General features: G+C 33.3%; 2 protein-coding genes across 4 annotated transcripts; both read right to left on the bottom strand.

Moving 5' to 3' along the window:
• Window positions 1–650: 650 nt before the first annotated feature.
• Window positions 651–2358, bottom strand: LOC136067746 (receptor-like serine/threonine-protein kinase SD1-6). The gene is made up of 5 exons (XM_065773977.1): window positions 2325–2358; window positions 1952–2162; window positions 1559–1796; window positions 1292–1442; window positions 651–1212 (listed from the first exon to the last, which is right to left on the bottom strand). The coding sequence occupies exons 2-5, from the start codon at window positions 2073–2075 to the stop codon at window positions 910–912; spliced, it is 816 nt and encodes a 271-aa protein (XP_065630049.1). The 5' UTR covers window positions 2076–2162; window positions 2325–2358; the 3' UTR covers window positions 651–909.
• A 14183-nt stretch (window positions 2359–16541) lies between these two features.
• Window positions 16542–21034, bottom strand: LOC111990892 (G-type lectin S-receptor-like serine/threonine-protein kinase RKS1). 3 transcript variants are annotated; one of them, XM_065773973.1, is made up of 7 exons: window positions 18617–21034; window positions 18355–18492; window positions 17981–18177; window positions 17609–17819; window positions 17225–17462; window positions 16964–17114; window positions 16542–16883 (listed from the first exon to the last, which is right to left on the bottom strand). In XM_065773973.1, the coding sequence occupies exons 1-7, from the start codon at window positions 19875–19877 to the stop codon at window positions 16584–16586; spliced, it is 2496 nt and encodes an 831-aa protein (XP_065630045.1). In that variant the 5' UTR covers window positions 19878–21034; the 3' UTR covers window positions 16542–16583. The 3 variants fall into 3 exon arrangements, with proteins under 3 accessions (XP_065630045.1, XP_065630046.1, XP_065630047.1); XM_065773974.1 differs by having other exon boundaries at window positions 17981–18132; XM_065773975.1 differs by lacking the exon at window positions 16964–17114 and having other exon boundaries at window positions 16795–16883.
• Window positions 21035–23277: the final 2243 nt, after the last annotated feature.

Genomic DNA, 23277 nt, shown 5'->3' with positions numbered 1-23277 from the left:
AAAAAAAAAAAAAAAAACTTCACTTTAGAGAGACTTTCCAAATTTACATAAGTAACATATCTTGTACTAAGTTATGCATCTATATTCATATCACAACTAATATGTACATATAAAAAATTGATTTATGCTATGCATATACAAAGAGAATTATTTATCGATAATGGTGAATACATCACACAAATACACATAAGAGGTATCCATCAGTGGAAAAAATACTCATTCATGATTAACGACCACATAAACTATAGTACTAAGACCCTGTTGTGATTCTTTTAATGTATTATTTACCATGGCTTAGAGATATTTTTGGTTGGTTTATAGGAACCAATGTTGTTGGACCTGAGATTTCTGATGACACATCACCAACAATATTAATTTGGAAAACTTAAAGAATATGGGGAAAAAAAAAACAGTTTTCATATTTGCTTGATTAGGAAGAGAGAGTCATAGAGTTGAAGGAAATTTGATTATTATCAGATTGGGTTTGATAATAAATGGAAAATTGAAAAGTTAGTAAACGTTAATTAAGAAAAAAAGAAAGTTAGTGGGATCAACGATGTGGCCGTTGATGTGGCTCAATAGGAGCATAGCAACAATAAATGCTACACTTCAACTTTTAAATATATATAAATAAGTTGCAATACCTTGGATGCTTCAGCATCTAAATTATTATTATTTTCTAATTCAAAAAAGAGTTTAGATGTCTCCTTAACTCTATGAGTTTGCTTACCACTTTAATCTACGAGATCAAAACACAAATGAGACATTTTTCAATAAGAAATCATAGTGCTATGCAAGCAAATGGCATAAGTTAGAGGGGTGTAATCAAATTAGAAAAATGTGTGCTGTTAGAAAAGGAGAGAAAACTCTACTAAGGATGTGTCATTGTTTAAACTAGAACCTTTACCTTTATCTAGCTTCAAATTTAGTTATTGTCACTTCGTTTATAGAACAAGAAGCTCCTCCTCTGACTGAGTCCAATTTTTTGGAAGGTCTTCTAAAAATGAAGGCGGGTTTTTTAGGAGAAGGTAGAGTTGTTTCACTACTCAGCATAAGATTAACTGCAAACATAGTTGGTCGATCCACTACTTCTTCTTGAACACATAAGAGACCAACTTGAATGCATCTCAAAACTTGATCAGAAACATATGACTCCTTTATTGACGAATCAACTATATCCAAAGCCCTATCTTCTCTCCATAGTTCCCAAACCTGTGTGTTTGTAACATTATTTATAAAGAGATGTACTGTGAATGCAAATGGTAAAAGATAGTGGCTCTTTGTTACTTACATGACCTATCAAATTTTGAGAAGGATGCTCCCGATAAGAATCACAATTCTTCTTGCCACTCACAATCTCCAATAATATGACACCAAAACTAAAGACATCTGATTTTGTTGAAAATTTTCCAAATACTACATATTCTGGTGACATGTAACCACTGCAGATAGATAGTATCAAAGGTAATATTAACATTTGCATAATGCTTTATAACTATATATGTGTTTAAGCATGCAAGTGTAAGTGTGTGTAGTCTTGCATGTGTACTAGACTTACTATGTTCCGACAACTCTGGCTGTCTTATGTTGAGTTTGGTCCTCTTTGAATATACGAGCCATGCCAAAATCTGAAATCTTGGGATTCATCTTGACATCTAGTAAAACATTGCTAGCTTTAAGATCCCTATGGATTATTTTTAGTCTTGAGTCTTGGTGAAGGTACAAAATTCCTCGAGCAATCCCAAGGATGATTTCAAAGCGTTTCTTCCAATTTAGGAATGATGCTCTTGTATGATCTACAATAAGATTTTGCTCAAGTGTGTACCAAATATGATGTAATAGTGTTGAAATATGTGGATTTAGGAACTACAAATATTTTTTTTTTTCCTTTTCGCACATATATAATAAAAGAACATAAAACAAGGCAAAGATTTTTAGCAAGAAGGCATACCAAAAATAATAGTGTCTAAACTTTTGTTGGGCATGTATTCATATATAAGCATCGTTTCATCCTCTTGAATGCAACAGCCTAACAATTTGACAAGATTCCTATGTTGAAGTTTTGCAATCAACATAACTTCATTTTTGAATTCTTCTATTCCTTGTCTAGAACTCTTGGACAGCCTTTTTACAGCTATATGTTCTCCATTAGATAATTGGCCCTGCAATCATGACCCAAACTTAAGCTTACTCAAGAATATTATTTTAAAGCAACAAATCTCTATCTGTTTCTTCAAAAAATTTGGTCATAGGTTATAGTAATGGAATATGAAACAGATAAAAATGCGCAAGATAACAACATTGTCAATGGATTGTAATTGTACCTTAAATACAGGGCCAAAACCTCCTTGCCCAAGTTTGTTGCCCCCAAAAGAAAAGGTTTGGCTAAGGATTGTGCGTATGGACTGAGAATTCTCTAGTCGTCAATTTTTCAGCGGAGGCTTTTGTTGACTATCATAACTATTATTTAATACATTTTGAATATCATTTCTTTTTAGTTTAGGTAAATTCCAATAAATTACACCTCGGGCTAATACTAACTAGGTCCCAAACTTTTTCAAAAATTACCATCTTGGTCACTAATCTCAATTTGGTCCCTAAACGCTGCTAGGGACCGTTACTTTACTCTCAGCCTTTCTTCTCTCTCAGAATGTTTATGTTCAATTCTAATATCTCTTTGAGTCTTGAGTTCCATTCAAAGTGATTATACAAATATATACACTTAGCCATATAAAACCTTAAACCATAAAAACATAAAAAACATATCCATAATCATTCATACTCCAACAAAAACACTATATTACACCAATATTCAGACAAAATCCAAATAAAAAAAAAATGCCCACAGATTCACAGATGACCATATCCAAACCTCACCTTTCAAACCCAAATCAAAAATAAAAAATCACCAAATCTTTGTCACCCAAAAAAAAAAAAAAAAAAAAACCCAATCCCTAAACCAACCAAGACCTGAACCAACAAAGGAGGAGGAGAACGATCGGTGGCATTTCCGGTGTGATTCGTTACCTGTGGTAGTTGCAGAGGTCGTGGGTCTCGTTCCCTTGACATTTGGCGCACAAATTCAAACTCTCTCTTCCATGTCTGTGGAGCACCAAAGCTAGTGTCCGTAGCACTCGATCGGAGCCTTCAGCGAGGAACCAGCAGCAGCGGTGGTGAGGAAAAGCTTGAAAATTCCTAGACAACGGTTTTCATGGCACTGATTAGAAGAGAGAGAGCAAGATGATAGTTTTGCCGTTGTGGGTAAGAGAGAAGAGAGAGCGTATGAGAGGGAGAGAAGATAGAGCGTCTGAGAGAGAAAATGGAAAGCGTTTGAGAAAGAGAGAAGACAAGGTTTGAGAGGAGAAGCTGAGAATGAGTAACGGGCCTAAACGCCGTTTAGGTCCAATTGTATTCAGGGAGTCATTTTTGAAAAATTTTGGACCTTGTTAGTACTAATCGAAACAGTATATAGGACCCACAGATGTGCATTTTATAAGACGGAAAGGTCTACAACTGCGGCTCAAAAAAGAAAAAGAAAAAGGAAGGAAACGTGAGAGACAAAAACGCAGACGAACAATAAGTTGAATCTAAACACTCACTTTTAGTGCGGTAGTGTTTGGATAACGATTTTGAAAGTGAACGCGTCTACGTTTTGAAAAAGAAAAAGGAAGGAAACGTGAGAGACAAAAACGCAAACGAGCAATAAGTTGAATCTAAACACTCACTTTTAGTGCGGTAGTATTTGGATAACGATTTTGAAAGTGAACGCGTCTGCGTTTTGAAAAAGAAAAAGGAAGGAAACGTGAGAGTCAAAACGCAAACGAGCAATAAGTTGAATCTAAACACTCACTTTTAGTGGGTAGTGTTTGGATAACGATTTTGAAAGTGAACGCGTCTGCGTTTTGAAAAAGAAAAAGGAAGGAAACGTGAGAGAAAAAAACGCAAACGAGCAATAAGTTGAATCTAAACACTCACTTTTAGTGCGGTAGTGTTTGGATAACGATTTGAACGCGTCTGCGTTTTTGCCTTTTTTTTTTTTTTTTTTAATTAATTTTTGAAGTGCATTTCAGCGTTGAATCTGCCTTTCAGTGGTCTTGTGAGTTGTTTATGAATCTATAAACTTCTTTTTTTCATTAAAACTTTCATTAACGATATTATTTATATATTTAAAAATTATTTTGTTATAATGTTTTTAATTTTTAATTTTCAGTAAAATAAGTGCTATCCAAATTTAGTCGCTGATCAGCTAAATGCGTCAAACAGGTTGAATATTGTGGCACACAAGAGCCTAGTTCAACAGACTATCGGTCTTGGCTTTATTTTTATGGGACCACAATGTTTTAGTAACAACGGTCATGAGCAAAAAAATCCAGACTTGGGGTTTTCACAGGTGGTTCTGTGAAATTTCCATTCTTTGGACCATCATGTTCTGCTTCGAGCCACATCTTGAATGATGTTGCATAGATCACAATATACCATGTCCATAATTGTGAAAAAGGTTGTAAAACATATTGAGTTTGTANCTTTTTTTTTTTTTTTTTTTTTTTTTAATTAATTTTTGAAGTGCGTTTCAGCGCTGAATTTGACTTTCAGTGGTCGTGTGAGTTGATTATGGAATTTAGAAGCTTCTTTTTTTTATCAAAACTTTCATTAAAAATGGACGATATTATATATATATATTTAAAAATTATTTTGTTATAGTATTTTTAATTTTTAATATTCAACAAAATAAGTGCTATCCAAATTTACTCGCTGATCAGCTGAATGCGTCAAACAGGTTGAATATTGTGGCACACAAGAGCCTAGTTCAACAGACTATCGATCTTGGCTTTATTTTTATGGGACCACAATGTTTTAGTAACAACGGTCATGAGCAAACAAATCCAGACTTGGTGTTTTCACAGGTGGTTCTGTGAAATTTCCATTCTTTGGACCATCATATTCTGCTTCGAGCCACATCTTGAATGATGTTGCATAGATCACAATATACCATGTCCATAATTGTGAAAAAAGTTGTAAAACATATTGAGTTTGTACCATTACTCAAAAAGTGTTAATGGAGGCAGGGCTACCCATCCTGCCTTGAGTTAGTAATGTGTTTTTAAAATGATGATTGATACAGTTGGGCCTTGCTAAGGACTGAAATAGAAGCTAGCGGTGATACACAGGGGCGTTAGTCATGTACTAAACTTTTTTATTTTTTATTTTATTTATTCTGGCCTAAGGTTTTAGAGTACCACGTCCTCGGGGTGTTGCATTGCATAGGCACTCACCTTATTGAGGAGTAATTATCACTTGTTTTAGGTACATGCAGCTAGCGCTCTCTATCAACAAATGGGTCCCATAGATCATGGCAGCCTCTTATTGTGAATGGCTGTTACATATATGGGATTGAGCACCATGTTCAATTGCTCTCAATAATTGAAATTGAGAATTGAAAAAAGCAATTTTCAATCTCATCTACTGTATAAATTAGAAGTAAATAAGGAAAAGTTAAAAATTGTGGAAGTAAAAATATTTTGTGAGATGAATGAGAGCAATTTGATCAAGGGCAATAGCCTAGATTGCTATATATGATATATTTGTATCTCAATCCACATATATGATATATCTGTAACAAGAGATAGCATCTCGTTGAGGAGAGGCGTAAGTATTGTACGAACCAAATGGTTTAGTGGCTGTCTTGTAGAATAACATTGATGGGCCTAATTGGTAAATGAATTGATGAAATCATTTGCTCTAGGTTGCTCTAATTTTTTTTTTTGGAGAGAATTTCAACCTATGGTGTCTATTCCTGAAGATAGTTCTTTATTATTTGACTAAGACACCAATTTATTTTTGGTTGCTCTAAGTTTAATGCATGAAGTTAGGATTTATATTCCATAAACTTCTAATTCATGAATGTACTGCAACATATATTTGAATGACAGAAAAGGTTTGTTTCAAAATTTCAAATTCAAATATGCTTGGATTTATTTTACTCCAACCCATAATATGGTGATTAAAAGGATACTTCATGTATAGTTTTAATTACATGATTTTTTTAATAGACTAATCGCAGACTCACGTGAAACGTGGGAATAAATAATTATTTTTTAGTTATAGTATAATACATAATTTGTTCTCTAAATTTTGTGTAAAATAATTTGTCTTCCAAAAAATTAAAAAAATTTTAAAATTATTTTTCATTTATCTATCTCAAAAAATATATCATAATTTTATGGTTTGGATTTGTTTGATTGATATTATTCATTTTTTAGGTGGTCTATATTTTACTAAATTATGTTATTTTGCACTATAATTTCCTATTTTTTTTTCCTATACAACTAAATTATTTAAGTTTCAAATATATTATTCAAAATTTTCATTCTCCTAAAAGAGGATCATAATTATAATTTTTCTTATTGTAGGAGTAGTTTCAAACTATTGATTGGGCATTGTTTACTAATATGGATACATGAGATTTGAATTGCATATTTCTCAGACATTCCTAAGAGACTATACCATATTATAAATTTAATATTTAAAATAATATGTAGAAAAAAGTATACTTTATGTCTAAAATTGAGCACTTTACCTATCAAAATGAAAGAAATAATTTGTATTACAACATAAAGAGAACATGATCTAATTAGAAAAAAAAAAAAAAAAGAAGTAGAAGAAAAGAATATATAGACTTTATTTATTAAGATTTAATTGCCTTTAACTAGATCTTTATATTGCATTTATTGTTACAATGCTCTTGTTGAGCCTTCTCATCTTCCACATCATTGGCTACATCATTATTCTTTTTATTATTTACTTTTTACTTTTAAAATTTTAACAATATTAAATATATAAATATATTGACTTTACAAATTTATCTTTGGTAGTTTTAACTTTACATATTCATATACTTTAATTTTGATGTTATAACTAAATAATAAATCAATGAAAAATTAAAACAAAAATATTGTTGTAGGGTTCAAATTCTTTACGTAAACCCAAAGACAATTAATTTGTAGAGTATGGGTCAAAGAACTAGAATTAGTAAGTGATTAATAACAATGGATCATCACCATTTCAACAGTGCAGTGATCAGTTTGTATACATTGATAGTTTTAATCACTCTCTCGTTTTCCTTCTCTCTCTTTTTCCTCCTCCTTCTTCCGGGGTCTCCATTGACAGGTGCTCCCTTCTATTATATAGTCACTTCTACCCTTATCTCCATCGTCAACGTGCTCCCCATCCATGAACTTGCTCAAGTACCTGTCACGTCAGGCAGCTTCTTTTCATCTCTGTGTGAGTGGCGGTAGGTTAGGATGCACTGTTCAGAAGTCTTCTCCACATAAATGCGGCCAGAAAAGCTGTTGCAATGCATTGAATACGGTGGCAGCAGCCTTTCCCTCAGATATTTCCCCATCCTTATCGTTCCTGAATATGCTTTGAGCTTATCTTGATCAGGTGGAGTCCTCGGACAGTCATTCGGGCTTTTCCCCTACTCAATTAGTCTCCGATATCATATCAGAGCAAAACATCTTCCTCGGACAGGAGATATCCTCCTCGGACTGGAGATATCCTCCTCGGACAGCGATGATCCTTCATCAAGAGGATTCCACTCCTAGCTGGGCCTTGTCTACTTGTTCAATAATACAATAAATAGCTTTATAAATCGTCATGTAATAAGTTGAAAAAAATAGCTACAACATATTTAGAGCCAACTTTTGTTCTTTGAATGACCCACGAAGGTAATATGATTTTAAATTTTCAAACTTCTGTGCTGCAGGGAAAGACATTATACCTGGTTTGAAGGAGACTTGGAAAAATAAAACGTAATATATATATATATATATATATATATATATGAAGAAGAAGAAGAAGACATTAGGCAGCAAAACACTAAGAAGTGGGATACTTTTATGTCCTTGGAACTTTGTGCACTTTTTTTTTTATAATTAATAAGAATCAATTGGCTTGACTAATAGTTTCTCTAACTAGTTTGCAACTTAATGGTCCAGTTATGCCTCATTTTAGTCCGTGTTTTTGAATTCTGGATGTCTTAGAAATACCATAATGTGCCTACTAATTGAGTTACAAGACTCTTAGTTAAGTGTATTTTCTAAGCCAAATAATTAAAAAAGAGAAGAAGGTAATGTTAGATTATGTTAATGGCATGCTAAAAAATCACAGAGTTGACCCATTTTATTTATTTTTGATAGGTACGGTTGAATTTAACCTTTGAGGTTTGCTCCACAATGATTGCTCTTCCTTATCATTAATTAGACCAGAAACCATTGATTTTTTGGTGTAGGCGGAGGTTTGAACCTTAGATCTTTTATTTGACAATAAAAGATTTTATCAGTTGAGCTAATTAGAACCCACAGATGAGTAGATGACTCAGTTATAAAGACGTTCAATGGGGATAAGTGTTACCTAATTGAGTCAACATTAAAACAACTAGTCACAAATGCACACTGATTCGTGGAATAAATAATTATTTCGTATTGTAATATAATGTATAATTTTTCTCTAAATTTTTTTTGAAGATAATTTGTTCTTCATAAAAATTAAACAATTTCTATCAGTCCAACTAGGTCTACATCGGTCTAATTAGGTCTACTTCGGTCCAATTTGTTCCACTTGGTCCACTCGGTCAATTTCAGTTCCCTTTAGTCTATTTTAGACTAATTAGGCCTTAAATTGATTCTTTTTGTAAGTTTTCTTATCAAGTTGAGCTCAAAAATTCATTTTTTCTTCATTTTTGGGTGAAAAGTATGAAATTTTATTATATTTGGACTAAACTCTTTAATTTTGAGTTTAAAAAATACAAAGAAAATACTAAAATAAATATTAGAAATATGAGCCCTAAGAATGCAATAAAAATGATAAATATTCAAAAGTCTTATTCGGTTCACATTGGTTCTATTTGGTTCATTTTGTCATCTTTGGTCCAATTTGGTCCTATGCGGTTCTATTTAGTCAATTCTGTCCACTAAAGCTCTATTCGGTCCAACGCTGCCCATTCAGTCTTATTTAGTCCAATTTAGTCCAAATCGGTCCATTCAGTCCACATTGGTCCTATTCAATCCATTTTGTTCTCTTTGGTTTTATTCGGTCCATTCTGTCAACCTCGGTCCTATTCAGTTCACATTACTTCTATTCGGTCCACTTCGGTCCAGTCTGTCCTATTTGATGCACTTCGGTCTAGTTTTTCCACTTTGATCCAATATAGTCCTGTTCAGTCCATTTTGTCCACTTCCATCCTAATCGGTCCATTTGGTCCACTTTGTTTCATTTGGTCCAATTTAGTCCATTCAGATCACTTAGGTTCATTTGGTCCACATTGATCTATTTTTGTGCACTTACACAATGGGAAAGAACATGTTTGGGTTGAAAGCACCTAATTTAAATCCAAATTTATTAAAAATCTCAAATATCTAAAATCTTAAGTATAACATTTATTATTGCTACGCTTTTGTTGAACCATGTTAATATAGCATTTTAGTCTATTTCGGTACGGCTAAATTAAAGTGAAAGTCTTTTTAAACATAAGAGCTATAAATATACAAATGTAATCTTTAGGGTAGTTATTCATTTGTTTTAACGTTATTACTTTTAAATGAATTGCATGAAGTTGATTATACATTTAAAAAAACTAAATAAATATATACATATATGTATGTAAGTATAATTGATGAAGTTCAGATTAACTTATGGCTCAAGCATAAGGACTTATCACCCTAACTATTTTTCTTAAAAAACCAAGAAACTGATACGCATTATTTAAAACAAAAATAAATCTTAGATATAGTTTTTTTATGTACAGTACATTAGGTTTTCTAATTAAATTCAAGCACATAGATACATTGAATTTAATTTTCCTTAGAAAAGAAAACGTACTAGTAATAATTCATTTGTTATGTCATAATGTGTTTTGTTAGGGTCATACTTTTTTATATTGGTAAATTCGAGTCAAAACACACTTTTTATGTATTTAGTCTTAGTATATAGTTTCTAGAAGCTATTCAAGAAAGACTACTAGAAGATATGATTAAACTACCCAAAATTTTTCTCATTTTAGTAATGCATCTATTGTCTTGATAGATAGCTCGATACCAGTGGTTTAAAGTTTGACACTTTACCCACTTGAGGTTTGATCAAAATTTAAGTTGTCTTCCTGTGATCTGAAATCCTATAATGCAAGTGTTTTGCTAGATTCTTTTTGATCTTATTTGATCTTGTATTTATATGTTTTTTGTGTTTTTGGAGAAGAGAGACATAAAAGTGGAGTAAAATTATATATTTAGCCATGGTTTTAATAGAGTTAGGTTAAGGAAATTTAATTGAGTTAGCCTAAGGTGGGTAAAGCGTCAAATTTCAAAGCACAAGTAGGTAACTTAAATTTTGGCCAAATCACAAGTGGATAAGTTATAATTTCCCTTTTTAAAAATTCATAATAGTACAGAAAGTTAAAATATAAGAGCAAAATGGAGAAAAATATAAAGAGAATACAAATTGACTAAAAAAAAACGATGAAACTCTTAACAAATTTAAGTTTTTTTTAAAAAAAAAAAAAAGTTGCTGTGGTCCACTTCGGTCCAGTCTGTCCTATTTGATGCACTTCGGTCTAGTTTTTCCACTTTGATCCAATATAGTCCTGTTCAGTCCATTTTGTCCACTTCCATCCTAATCGGTCCATTTGGTCCACTTTGTTTCATTTGGTCCAATTTAGTCCATTCAGATCACTTAGGTTCATTTGGTCCACATTGATCTATTTTTGTGCACTTACACAATGGGAAAGAACATGTTTGGGTTGAAAGCACCTAATTTAAATCCAAATTTATTAAAAATCTCAAATATCTAAAATCTTAAGTATAACATTTATTATTGCTACGCTTTTGTTGAACCATGTTAATATAGCATTTTAGTCTATTTCGGTACGGCTAAATTAAAGTGAAAGTCTTTTTAAACATAAAAGCTATAAATATACAAATGTAATCTTTAGGGTAGTTATTCATTTGTTTTAATGTTGTTACTTTTAAATGAATTGCATGAAATTGATTATACATTTAAAAAAACTAAATAAATATATACAGATATGTATGTAAGTATAATTGATGAAGTTCAGATTAACTTATGGCTCAAGCATAAGGACTTATCACCCTAACTATTTTTCTTAAAAAACCAAGAAACTGATACGCATTATTTAAAACAAAAATAAATCTTAGATATAGTTTTTTTATGTACAGTACATTAGGTTTTCTAATTAAATTCAAGCACATAGATACATTGAATTTAATTTTCCTTAGAAAAGAAAACGTACTAGTAAAAATAATTTGTTATGTCATAATGTGTTTTGTTAGGGTCATACTCCCTCCGTCCCAATTTTTTTGTCCTGTTTGAAAAGTCAAACTTTTTAAGGAACATCATTTATTGTCTTGTCTATGTTTTAAAAATGTATAAGTTTCCAAAACTACCCTTAAAAAAATTTATTAAAAAATTGAATTAGTAAATTAATAGGGTTATAATAGGAACATTAGTAAATTAATGACTTTTATTTTTAGAAACAGGACAATATTTTGGGACATCCCAAAATGGAATAGAGGACAAAAAAAATGGGACGGAGGGAGTACTTTTTTATATTGGTAAATTCGAGTCAAAACACACTTTTTATGTATTTAGTCTTAGTGTATAGTTTCTAGAAGCTATTCAAGAAAGACTACTAGAAGATATGATCAAACAACCCAAACTTTTTCTCATTTTAGTAATGCATCTATTGTCTTGATAGATAGCTCGATACCAGTGGTTTAAAGTTTGACACTTTACCCACTCGAGGTTTGATCAAAATTTAAGTTGTCTTCCTGTGGTTTGAAATCCTATAATGCAAGTGTTTTGCTAGATTCTTTTTGATCTTATTTGATCTTGTATTTATATGTTTTTTTGTGTTTTTGAAGAAGAGAGACATAAAAGTGGAGTAAAATTATATATTTAGCCATAGTTTTAATAGAGTTAGGTTAAGGAAATTTAATTGAGTTAGCCTAAGGTGGGTAAAGTGTCAAATTTCAAAGCACAAGTAGGTAACTTAAATTTCGGCCAAATCACAAGTGGGTAAGTTATAATTTCCCTTTTTAAAAATTCATAATAGTACAGAAAGTTAAAATATAAGAGCAAAATGGAGAAAAATATAAAGAGAATACAAATTGACTAAAAAAAAACGATGAAACTCTTAACAAATTTAAGTTTTTTTTAAAAAAAAAAAAAAGTTGCTGCATGTAAATCATTCAATTTAAGAACTTTCATGGCCTTGCAATTAATGTCCAAAAAACCAACTCTTATTTGGTTGAAAATAGCTATGGAATACAAAAAGGAGGCTCTTTCCTTTTCTTCCAACCTCATAAGTCTCAAGCAAGGATCATTGAATAGATTATGGGTATGTAATAATAAAAATCCACAACACAAATATGGGTAAAAGAAACTACCTACAACATTTAACATTCTGTGAGGTAAAAGATATGACAATCTAACTACAAATTGGGTTTACATAATCAATTGCAAGTAATATAGCAAAACATGATTCCAAGCCAAAATTTTGATTCTAATGTAGTAATAGGTTCAGGAACAAAATATGATCCAGCTCAATTTTCATAAAAGAAACTGCAAATTTTTTCCCTATCCTTTCATTTTTCTTTTGCTCCAAATGTGATGAATAAATTAAAGTTTAAAAGACAACAAATATGGAAAATTGATGTGTAAGCCCAAAGTCTTAGGGCAAAGTAGAATTCACTTTAAGCAATCTATATGTAGACTCTAGGAGTCTATATTTTTCAGCTTTTGATGTCTTTGTGGTTCTCCCAAAAAAAGAAGAAGAAGCTTTAGATATCTTTGTGACATCTTCTAAGGGCCAATTACACCAATATTAATGTGACTTAAATGAGCACCCTCTTATCAACATTTTCAATATAAATAAACACGTTAGGAAAAAAAACCATAACAAAAAAAAGGTAAATTACAAAGTTGATTAATATGATTTCTAACATTTCAATTGTGTTAATTTAGTACTTTTTTAGTATGATGTCAATTTAGTTCTTTTTATTATCCATTAGATGGAAAAGGTTAATACGTCAAATGGAATAGTAAAAAATTATTTTTCATGCCACATCAACTATCAATTGTATTACTGCCATGTCAGATTTAAAAATATATATATTCACACGTTGAGATCAAATTTGGGGGAAAATTGGAATCCCCAGCTTCCTCTCTCAGCAGATTCATCTCTCTCACCTTCACTCTCACTCTCATTCTCATTCTCACTCTCACTTGGGTAAAGATCAAATTGTAGACAGCGACTCTGGCGATGAGGATTCTAGCGGCAACATATTTGTTCTCTCTATCTCGTGATTTTTGGGATCAACCCTGAGAGAGGTCAACAGCCACGTGGGAGGACCCTCTAGCCCAAAAAGAGAGATACGAGACCAAAGCCAGTGAGACAATTATGGTCCTTCAGAGTAGGCATGAGGAAAATACATGGCAATATCTAGGGTCAACATTGGAAAGACAACCGTCATGGGAGAAGAATCGCATGCGCCACAAAATCAACTTGTTGCTCGTAGATTTAACGGAACCAAAGTCACTGATCCAACCAAAACCTTTGTTTTCGGCCAAGAAGAAAGTATGGGACAATGTAGGGTCAATTAAGAAAGACCAATGGGCTTGGAGGAGGACCCTCATGCACCTAAGGACAGACTTTTTTTACTTTATTTTGATGGACCTAAGGACAGGCCTGAAGGTTATACTTCTTCAAACGCAATAATGCTAATGTTGTTGGGCATATGTAACTATGTAAGTGGTTTCCAATTCCAATGCACTTTTAATACTTTTCTTTATATATTTAAAGGCTATTTTGTATTATATATATATGTATTGAACTATGTAAAATATTTAAAGGCTATTTTGTATTATATAAATATATATATGTATTGAACTATGTAAAATTTCAGGAGTCACGTAATAGACACTTCTACTCTCTCTCTCTCTCTCTCTCTCTCTCTCTCTCTTTAATGGAAAAAAAGATTTTCGGTATGGGCTCATCGACCCCATTTTATATGACGGTAATATGTAATATCATATGTAATACACGGGTTTTGCTGGGCTATCGCTTAAACTACTTCTCTCTAGGTACTAAAATAAAGACTTACCATCAAGTCACTGACTCGTGTGGTACTTCTACTCCTCTTCTCCACATTTTTGCTTCATATATTTTTATTGATGATAGCATATGGTTACTTAATTCAAGTAGTTAAATTAAAAAAATTTGTATTTGATATTATTAATAGCGTTATTTGTTATATTTGTATACTTTATATATATATATTCTAACTTGAAATTTTGTTTTATCTAGTTTAGCCCCTAAGAAAAAATTTCTAACTCCACCACTGGTCACCGGCAACTCACATTATGAAGGTAAATTGGTATATACAAAGGAAAATATAATGTTAGCTCCTATGTAATAACATGCCCAAGTCCATGAAACTGGGTAAGCATTGTAACTTTGTTTTCCATGTTGGGTGAAGGAAACGCTAATAATTTGGGGAGACAAGGATAATGTATTTCCAGCATTCTTGTTCCATCAGTTGAAAAGGTAATCTTTTTTAGCTGCTTTTTTTATCAACTTCAGGATTTAACCGAATTTTCAAGATACTATAGCAAGGTTTATGCTTTTACAGGAACTTGGAACCAAAATCAAAGATAGAAATACTCAAGGACAGTGAGTCCGTTAATGAATTGATAAAATCATTTGTTTTGGGTTTATATGTGACAGAATTCCACTTCACATTTGTACTGCTACTTATATTTGAATGACCCCCATGGAGGTACAATGATTTTAACTTGTTTAAATTTCTTAAATAAAAGAAAAGACACAAAGAAGCAGTTTGTGAACAAGAAGGAAGAATCAATTCTCTACCTAATAGTTTGCCTAGCTTGCTACTTAATGGTACAATTAGGCCTCATTTTCGTTTGCACTTGACATAACAGTCTCGGCCACCTTTGACGATATAGTCAATTGTGTTGGTTTAGCTACTCCAGACATGCTGTCATAAGTACCTGTTTAAACTATTCAATAAAGGACAAGAGTCAAGGAAGCAAGAGCATCCACAACAGTGGAGTTAAAAATTTAGCTATTTGGCACCATAAAGAGTTATTTTATCTATTTTACTTACACACATATTGCAGCAGTAAATTTATTTTAGCTTTCAACATAATAAAATAATATAAATATCACAATAAAATAAGATATCTATTACAATAAAATAATATATCCACTACACACAACCATCACAGCCACACACACAATCGGGTTGGGAATAACAAATTATATATATTTTTTAGCTCTAAGCTACAGTGCACATCATCTATCTATGGATGTGCACTGTAGTAATGAAGTTTAAAAAAAAAAGCTTTAACTCCACTGCTGTATGGTTATTTTTGTATTTTGGTGAAGTTAAAATAGTTATATAGTTTTTTAGCTCCACTGCTACAAGTGCTCGCATAATATATCACAACCACAGAGCTCCCAAGTATAACCCTTTTGATTGCTTTTCTTCAACTTAATTTTGTTTCAATGGCTCCTAACTCTCTGAGTTTGCTTACCACATACTTGATGTTAGGTTCTAAGACTTTAGGAACTTAATGTATTAGAGTTTCAATGTGTAATATTGACAAACCATGATCAAAGCTTAGAATCTAGTTTTAGGCTACTTAAAGTGTGTTTATGTGTAAAGTTAGAATCGAGTAATTGTAGGAAATTACTATTCAATTTTTGCAAGACTTGATCGATTGAAAATTAGACTTGATTGATCGAAACTCGTGCAGATTATTTTTTCTGCAGAATTTCCAACTCAGCTCAAGCCCATATGACGTGTAGGGTTTATGATTTGCTTCGATATGCTGTGTGTGTGAATCTTCTGTGAGATCTAGAGATGTTTACTTTCATACACACTTAGAGTTATCAAGATCAAAATTGATGTCAAGAGCTTGGTGATCTCTTCGGTTGCTGTTTCAAGAGCTTAAAGAATATCACAAGGAGGAGAACTTGTGGTTGCTGTGGATCAGAGAAAGAAGCTGTAGTAGGTTTTCTACACGAGAATAGCAATAGGATGTTAGTGGTCTAAGTTCTATTGTAAAACTTCAATTATTTTATAATGGATCTGTTTTACCTTGAGAATAGCTAGGTTAAATCCTCCCTAGATTTTTCACCGGTTTAGTTTTTCTAGGTTATCATATTGTGTGTTCTTTATATTTCCGCATTGCTTTACATGATATGATTTGATTGTGTTAACTTAGATTTGATTAATTTATCTAAGTAATCACTTAGCTAAATAACTAAGTTAAACAACTTGTGTTTTAAGGGGTCTAAAAATGTACACTTGAACCTATGAGATCTAAACAAAAAAGGCACATTTTTTTTCAATACAAAATCCTAGTACTACATATTATATATGCAAATGGCATAATTCAAGAGGGTAATAGGCAATAGTGTGCTGTTAAAAAAAAAGAAAGAAAAATATACAAAGGATGTCTCATTGTTTAAACTAGAATCATTACATTTATCTAGCTTCAAACTTAGTTATTGTCACTTCATTTATAGAACAAGAAGCTCCTGTGACTGAATCCAATTTTTCGGAAGGTCTTCTAAAAATGAAAGCAGGTTGTTTAGGAGAAGGAAAAGTTCTTTCACTACTCAGCATAAGATGAACTGCCAACATTGTTGGTCGATCCACTACTTCTTCTTGTACACATAACAGCCCAACTTGAATGCATCTCAAGACTTCTTCAAAAACACATGACTCCTTTATCGATGAATCAACTATATCCAAAGCTCTATCTTCTTTCCATAGTTCCCAGACCTGTGTGGTTGGTAGTATTATATATAAAAAGTGGTACTGTAAATGCATATTGTAAAAGATTGTTGTTTTCTGTTACTTACATGCCCTATTAAAGTTAGGGAAGGGTGCTCCTGATAAGAATCACTATTCTTCTTGCCACTTACAATCTCCAATAAGATGACCCCTAAACTAAAGACATCTGATTTTGTTGAAAACTTTCCAAATACTACATACTCTGGTGACATATAACCACTGCAGGTAACCAGTATCAAAAGTAATCTTAAAATTTGCATAATGTTTTATTTTATTTGTATGCGTGCAATTCTAGTGTGTGTCTATGCTTATGCATGTTTTATACTTACTATGTTCCGACAACTCTGTTTGTCTTGTCTTGAGTTTGGCCCTCTTTGAATATACGAGCCATGCCAAAATCTGAAATCTTGGGATTCATCTCAGCATCTAGTAGGACATTGCTGGTTTTAAGATCCCTATGGATAATCTTCAATCTTGAGTCTTGATGAAGATACAAAATCCCTCGAGCAATCCCAATGATGATTTCAAAGCGTTTACTCCAATTTAGGAATGAGCTTCTTGTATGATCTACAATAAATTTGTTCAAGTATACTCAAAATGTGATGTAATAGTGCTGAAATATGTGGTTTTAGGTACTTCAAATATATTCTTTTTTGCACATATATGATAAAGGCACATCATGAAGGCCATATATTTTTAGAAAGAAGACATACCAAAAATAAAAGAGTCTAAACTTTTGTTGGGCATGTATTCATAAATAAGCATCTTTTCTTCTTCCTGAATGCAACAACCTAACAGTTTGACAAGATTCCTGTGTTGAAGTTTTGCAATCAACATAACTTCATTTTTGAATTCTTCTATTCCTTGTCTAGAACCCTTGGATAGCCTTTTTACAGCTATTTGTTGTCCATTAGATAATAGACCCTGAAATCATGACTCAAACTTAAGCTTACTCATGATTGTTATTTTGAAGCAACAAAGCTCTATCCACTTCTTCAATAATTTTGGTCCTGCCTTACAGTAATGGAATATTAAAAGATAAAAATGTGCAAGATATCAACTATGTCTATGAATTGTAATTGTACCTTATATACAGAGCCAAAACCACCTTGCCCAAGTTTGTTGGTAGGAGAAAAATTTTCTGTGGCAGCAACTATGCAACTTAGATTGAAAATCAGTAAATCTGGATGTGTACCACTGTCCTTGAGCTCATTCCCCTCAAAAGAGCCTTCGGTACCTGTAAAATTTAATGATTGATTGTGCACTTTTCTCTTCATTGTCCCTAAACATAATTGAGAGACATTGCTTAATATGACTTTGTAATTGAGGATCTATATAATATAGTTCACATCATGTGGAGGACTAATCCAAATGACTCCTGATATATGGAACATTTTGTCATAGCTGAGCGGAACACATGTATATGTGAACAATACAAAGCACAAGTGATTTTGTTTACCCTTTGTTTTTTTCTTCTTCATTAGCCAAATATAGGCTAATAAGGATACCAGAAACATTGGCACAGCAATAGACACTAATCCTATAGCCAGCTTCCTCTTCTTGCTAAGAGAACGTTTGGATTTCCTTATATACTTAGCTGAAGGGAAAAAAAGAAAAAAAGAAAAAAAGGAAAGAAAGAAAGAAAGTATGAAGAAAACGTGATTCAGAAATTGAAAAAGAGAGAATGAAACTTATAAGAAAATGCAAGCGAGGAATGCTACCTAACTCAGTTGCATCCACACGAACATTTAGTTCCTGCCCTACATCTGTATACTGTAAAATGTCGATTAATTCACCATACCATGCCAAGCATCCGGTTCCCTTCCCATCTGTATACATGCTGGTAAAAGCAGTGCAAGAGCAATTCGTCAAGCATGCCTGCTGGCACTCGGAGCTACTCATACTCATGCCTATAAAAACTGCATCAATTGATGAATCGGGAGGTTTCAAATGCTCCAATTTAACAAACCCTTCTCCATTTTTACACATAGACAACCCCGAGTTCTTCCTCACACAACCCTTAGAACCATCTCTGAGATACCAATCCCTTGGAGACTTAGGCTCATACCCTGGCAGACACATGCACTCAAACCTATTAATATTATCAGGATTGCATTTACCATATGAACCACAATGCCCATACTTGTCACACTGATATTTAGGTGTTGACCATTGTTCCTTCCACTGATGAACACCATCATCCCACATAAGTTTCTGAAGCAATCCAGTGTTGTCCAACACTACTCTTGTCATGATGGAACGGTCATCATCAGAGTAGTAGGAAGATATTTCATCTTGGTTGTTGACAAAAAAAAACTTTTGACCTGATGAGCTTGTTGCAATGGATACATTATTCCCTGGTGAAAGAGAAGCTCTCCGATATGGGGTTGAACCGTTGTACAAAAACAGTTGTGGAGAGCCATTAGGATTCATCTTATGGCTATAGTTTCCAGTTCCAGGGTCATCTTTTGACTTCCAAGATGTTAGGAACATGTTAATCCCAGTTCTAAGATTAAAGCCAAGCTTCATGTTTGGAAGCTGAGTATCTGTAGGATAGTCAAAGCTTTGCCACACCTTTTTGTTATTGTCCTGGACTATGACCAAGTTTCCTGAATCATGAAGCTGAGCTACCGAGGAGGTTGTCACTTGGTCTTGGACAGAAATATTTGTAGACCAAAGTAGAGGGTTATTACTGTCATGGAGGACAAGATCTCCATATTGGTTGATTGAGAGAACTCCAGAAGAATCAATAATAGGATGGTTCCTATTTGCAACCCACACAACAGTTTGTGGTGTCACTTTGACATACCAAATGCCAAGATACTTGTAGCTAGAGTTGCCAGGGCTAAAGAAGCCTAAGGCAAAATTGTTGCCTTTGGAAATCAAAGATTGGCCATCCTTGATGGATTGGTTTGTTGTTAAGGTGTCCAGGGAAGTGCAAAATTTGAAGAAGAGAATGATTAGAATCAAAGACTTGAACATTTTTTTTTTCAGCACATCCTTGTTTGTGCAAATGGTTTCTTAACATGGAACACTTTTTATTTTTATTTTTATTTTTGTGCATATGGACTGAGAATTCTCTAGTCGTCAATTTTTCAGCAAAGGCTTTTGTTGACTATCATAACTATTATTTAATACACTTTGAATATCATTTTTTTTTTTTTAGTTTGGATAAATTCCAGTAAACTTAGACTAATACCAACTAGGTCATAAACTTTCAAAAATGACCATCTTGGTCCCTAAACGCTGTTAGGGACCGTTACTTTATTCTCACCCTTCATTCTCTCTCAGAATGTTTATGTTCAATTCTAATATCTCTCGAGTCTTGAGTTCTATTCAAAGTGATTATACAAATATATACGCTTAGCCATATAAAACCTTAAACCCCCAAAAATCTCTGTTCACAAAGCATACAAACATATCCATAATCATTCATACTCCAACAAAAACACTATATTAGACCAATTTTCAGACAAAATCCAAATAAAAAAAATACCCACAGATTCACAGATGACCATATCCAAACCCCACCTTTCAAACCCAAATAAAAAATCACCAAATCTTGTCACCCAAAAAAAAAAAAAAAACCCCAATCCCTAAACCAACCAAGACCTGAACCAACAAAGGAGGAGGAGAACGATCGGTGGCGTTTCCGGTGTGATTCGTTACCTGTGGTAGTTGCAGAGGTCGTGGGTCTCGTTCCCTTGACGTTTGGCACACGAACCTAGACTCAAACCCAAATCCAAACAGAAGCACAAATTCAAACTCTTTCTTCCATGGCTGTGGAGCACCAAAGCTAGTGTCCGTAGCACCCGATCGGAGCCTTCAGCGAGGAACCAGCAGCAGCGGTTGTGAGGAAAAGCTTGAAAATTCCTAGAAAACTGTTTTCATGGCACTGATTCGAAGAGAGAGAGAGCAAGATGATAGTTTTGCCGTTGTGGGTAAGAGAGAAGAGAGAGAGTATGAGAGGGAGAGAATAGAAAGCGTTTGAGAAAGAGAGAAGACAAGGGTTTGAGAGGAGAAGCTGAGAATGAGTAACGGGCCTAAACGCCGTTTAGGGTCCAATTGTATTCAGGGACCAATTTGGTTATTTTTGAAAAATTTTAGAGCTTATTGGTATTAGCTCAAACTTCAGTATAGTTTATTAAAATTTATCCTTTTTAGTTTTACTTTTAGTGCAACTTGATGTACTCGCTGATCAGCTCCTATAGCTGGATGCGTCGAGCAGGTTGAATATTGTGGCACACAGGGGCCTAGTTCAACAGACTATCGGTCTTGGCTTTATTTGTATGGGACCACAACGTTTTAGTAACAACGGTCATGAGCAAACAAATCCAGACTTGGAGTTTTCACAGGTGGTTCTGTGAAAGTTCCATTCTTTGGACCATCATATTCTGCTTCGAGCCACATCTTGAATGATGTTGCATAGATCACAATATACCATGTCGACAATTGTGAAAAAAGTTGTAAAACATATTGAGTTTGTACCATTACTCAAAAAGTGTTAATGGAGGCAGGGCGACCCATCCTGCCTTGAGTTAGTAATGTGTTTTTAAAATGATGATTGATACAGTCGGGCCTTGCTAAGGACTGAAATAGAAGCTAGTGATACACAGGGACATTAGTCATGTAGTAAACTTTTTTTCTTTTATTATTTTTGGCCTAAGGTTTTAGAGTATCACGCCCTCAAGGTGTTGCATTGCAATTTGCATAGGCACTCTCTTTATTGAGGAGTAATTTTGTCGACAATTGTGAAAAAAGTTGTAAAACATATTGAGTTTGTACCATTACTCAAAAAGTGTTAATGGAGGCAGGGCGACCCATCCTGCCTTGAGTTAGTAATGTGTTTTTAAAATGATGATTGATACAGTCGGGCCTTGCTAAGGACTGAAATAGAAGCTAGTGATACACAGGGACATTAGTCATGTAGTAAACTTTTTTTCTTTTATTATTTTTGGCCTAAGGTTTTAGAGTATCACGCCCTCAAGGTGTTGCATTGCAATTTGCATAGGCACTCTCTTTATTGAGGAGTAATTATCACTTGTTTTAGATACATGCAGCGAACTCTCTTCCAACAAATGGGTCCCATAGATCATGGGAACCTCCTATTGTGAATGCCTGTTTACATATATGGGATTGAGCACCATGTTCAATTGCTCTCAATAATTGAAATTGAGAGTTGAAAAAAAAACTTTTAATTTCATCTATTGAATAAAAATTAGAAGTAAATAATAAAAAGTTAAAAATTGAAGAAATAAAATATTTTGTGAGATGAATGAGAGCAATTGGATCATGTGCAATACCGTAGATTGCTATATATAATATATTTGTATCTCAATTAACATATATGATAAATTCAGTTGATGGAGAATATGGTGACGTGGAGTGTAATATGTTTTGCACTTCCAAATTACCTTCAAATCAGTTTCCACTCTCTTCACATCACACATCTACTAGTCGAAGGAAAGGGAGAGAGCTTACCCATGGCTCAACTGCAGCTTCATGCCTCTTCTCATCGAATCGTTGTCGTCGTCGCTCACCATTGCTCCTCCGTGACCCACCCACGAACTGATCAGACCACCCTAACCCACCCACAAATGAATCGATCGAACCACTGTGTCTACCCACCCATTAATAACAACCATTGTGACTAGATTGGACCACCTCTGCTTCGACGGGGCCTTGAGATCTCGTTGCCAATCTCATCATCGTTGCTTCTTTCTCTCTCAAGCTCGTCGTCGCTACTGCTCTCTCTCAATCTCGCTGCCGCCGCCTCAACCTTCTATTTTTTTTTTTCCTCTCAAAACTCTCTCTCTCTAGTGTTGGGTTTGTGGAATTGAGATTTTTTTTTTTTTTGTTTCTTTGGGTTTATATATTAGGATTTTTATTATAATATTTGTTTGGACGCTATGAAAAATGTGGAAATTGGGTAGAAAATGCATTTTCTAGAGCATTTTCAAGAACACAAACAAACACATGAAAATATTTTCCAAAAGATTTTTTGAAATGCAACCAAACACCTAAAAATATTTTCCTTTCCCAAAAACATTTTCAGTTGAAATTATTTTACACTTTGAAAACATTTTACAATGAGCCAAACACAGCCTAAGTTTTTTTTATTTATTTTTTTTTTAATATCCAACCAAGATACCAATCAGTTTTTGGTTGCTCTAAGTTTAATGCATGAAGTTAGGATTTATATTCCATAAACTTCCAATTCATGTTGATACTGTAACATATATTTGAATGACAGAAAAGGTTTGGTTTCAAAATTTCAAATTCAAATATGCTTGCAATTATTTTGCTTGCAACCTGACTCCTAAAATGTTTAGGGTTTTATGTTTTTGCCTTAGATATATAAGAAAAACCCTAGCCACGTTTT

Source organism: Quercus suber, unplaced genomic scaffold (assembly GCF_002906115.3).
Source record: "Quercus suber isolate HL8 unplaced genomic scaffold, Cork oak 2.0 scaffold_84, whole genome shotgun sequence".
Lineage (NCBI taxonomy): Eukaryota > Viridiplantae > Streptophyta > Magnoliopsida > Fagales > Fagaceae > Quercus > Quercus suber.
Note: the sequence above shows the minus strand (reverse complement) of the source record. Positions and strands in the feature narration are given on the sequence as shown.

Excerpts from the sequence above, each read along its gene's own strand:
- LOC136067746 (XM_065773977.1), bottom strand. The coding sequence starts at position 2,075 with ATGTTGATTGCAAAACTTCAACATAGGAATCTTGTCAAATTGTTAGGC. Across the intron at positions 1,443-1,558 it reads GCCAGAGTTGTCGGAACATA|TGGTTACATGTCACCAGAAT; the intron begins GTAAGTCTAGTA and ends ATCTATCTGCAG. Across the intron at positions 1,213-1,291 it reads CTCAAAATTTGATAGGTCAT|GTTTGGGAACTATGGAGAGA; the intron begins GTAAGTAACAAA and ends ACAAACACACAG.
- LOC111990892 (XM_065773973.1), bottom strand. The coding sequence starts at position 19,877 with ATGTTCAAGTCTTTGATTCTAATCATTCTCTTCTTCAAATTTTGCACT. Across the intron at positions 18,493-18,616 it reads TGTGGATGCAACTGAGTTAG|CTAAGTATATAAGGAAATCC; the intron begins GTAGCATTCCTC and ends TTTTCCCTTCAG. Across the intron at positions 17,115-17,224 it reads AACAGAGTTGTCGGAACATA|TGGTTATATGTCACCAGAGT; the intron begins GTAAGTATAAAA and ends GGTTACCTGCAG.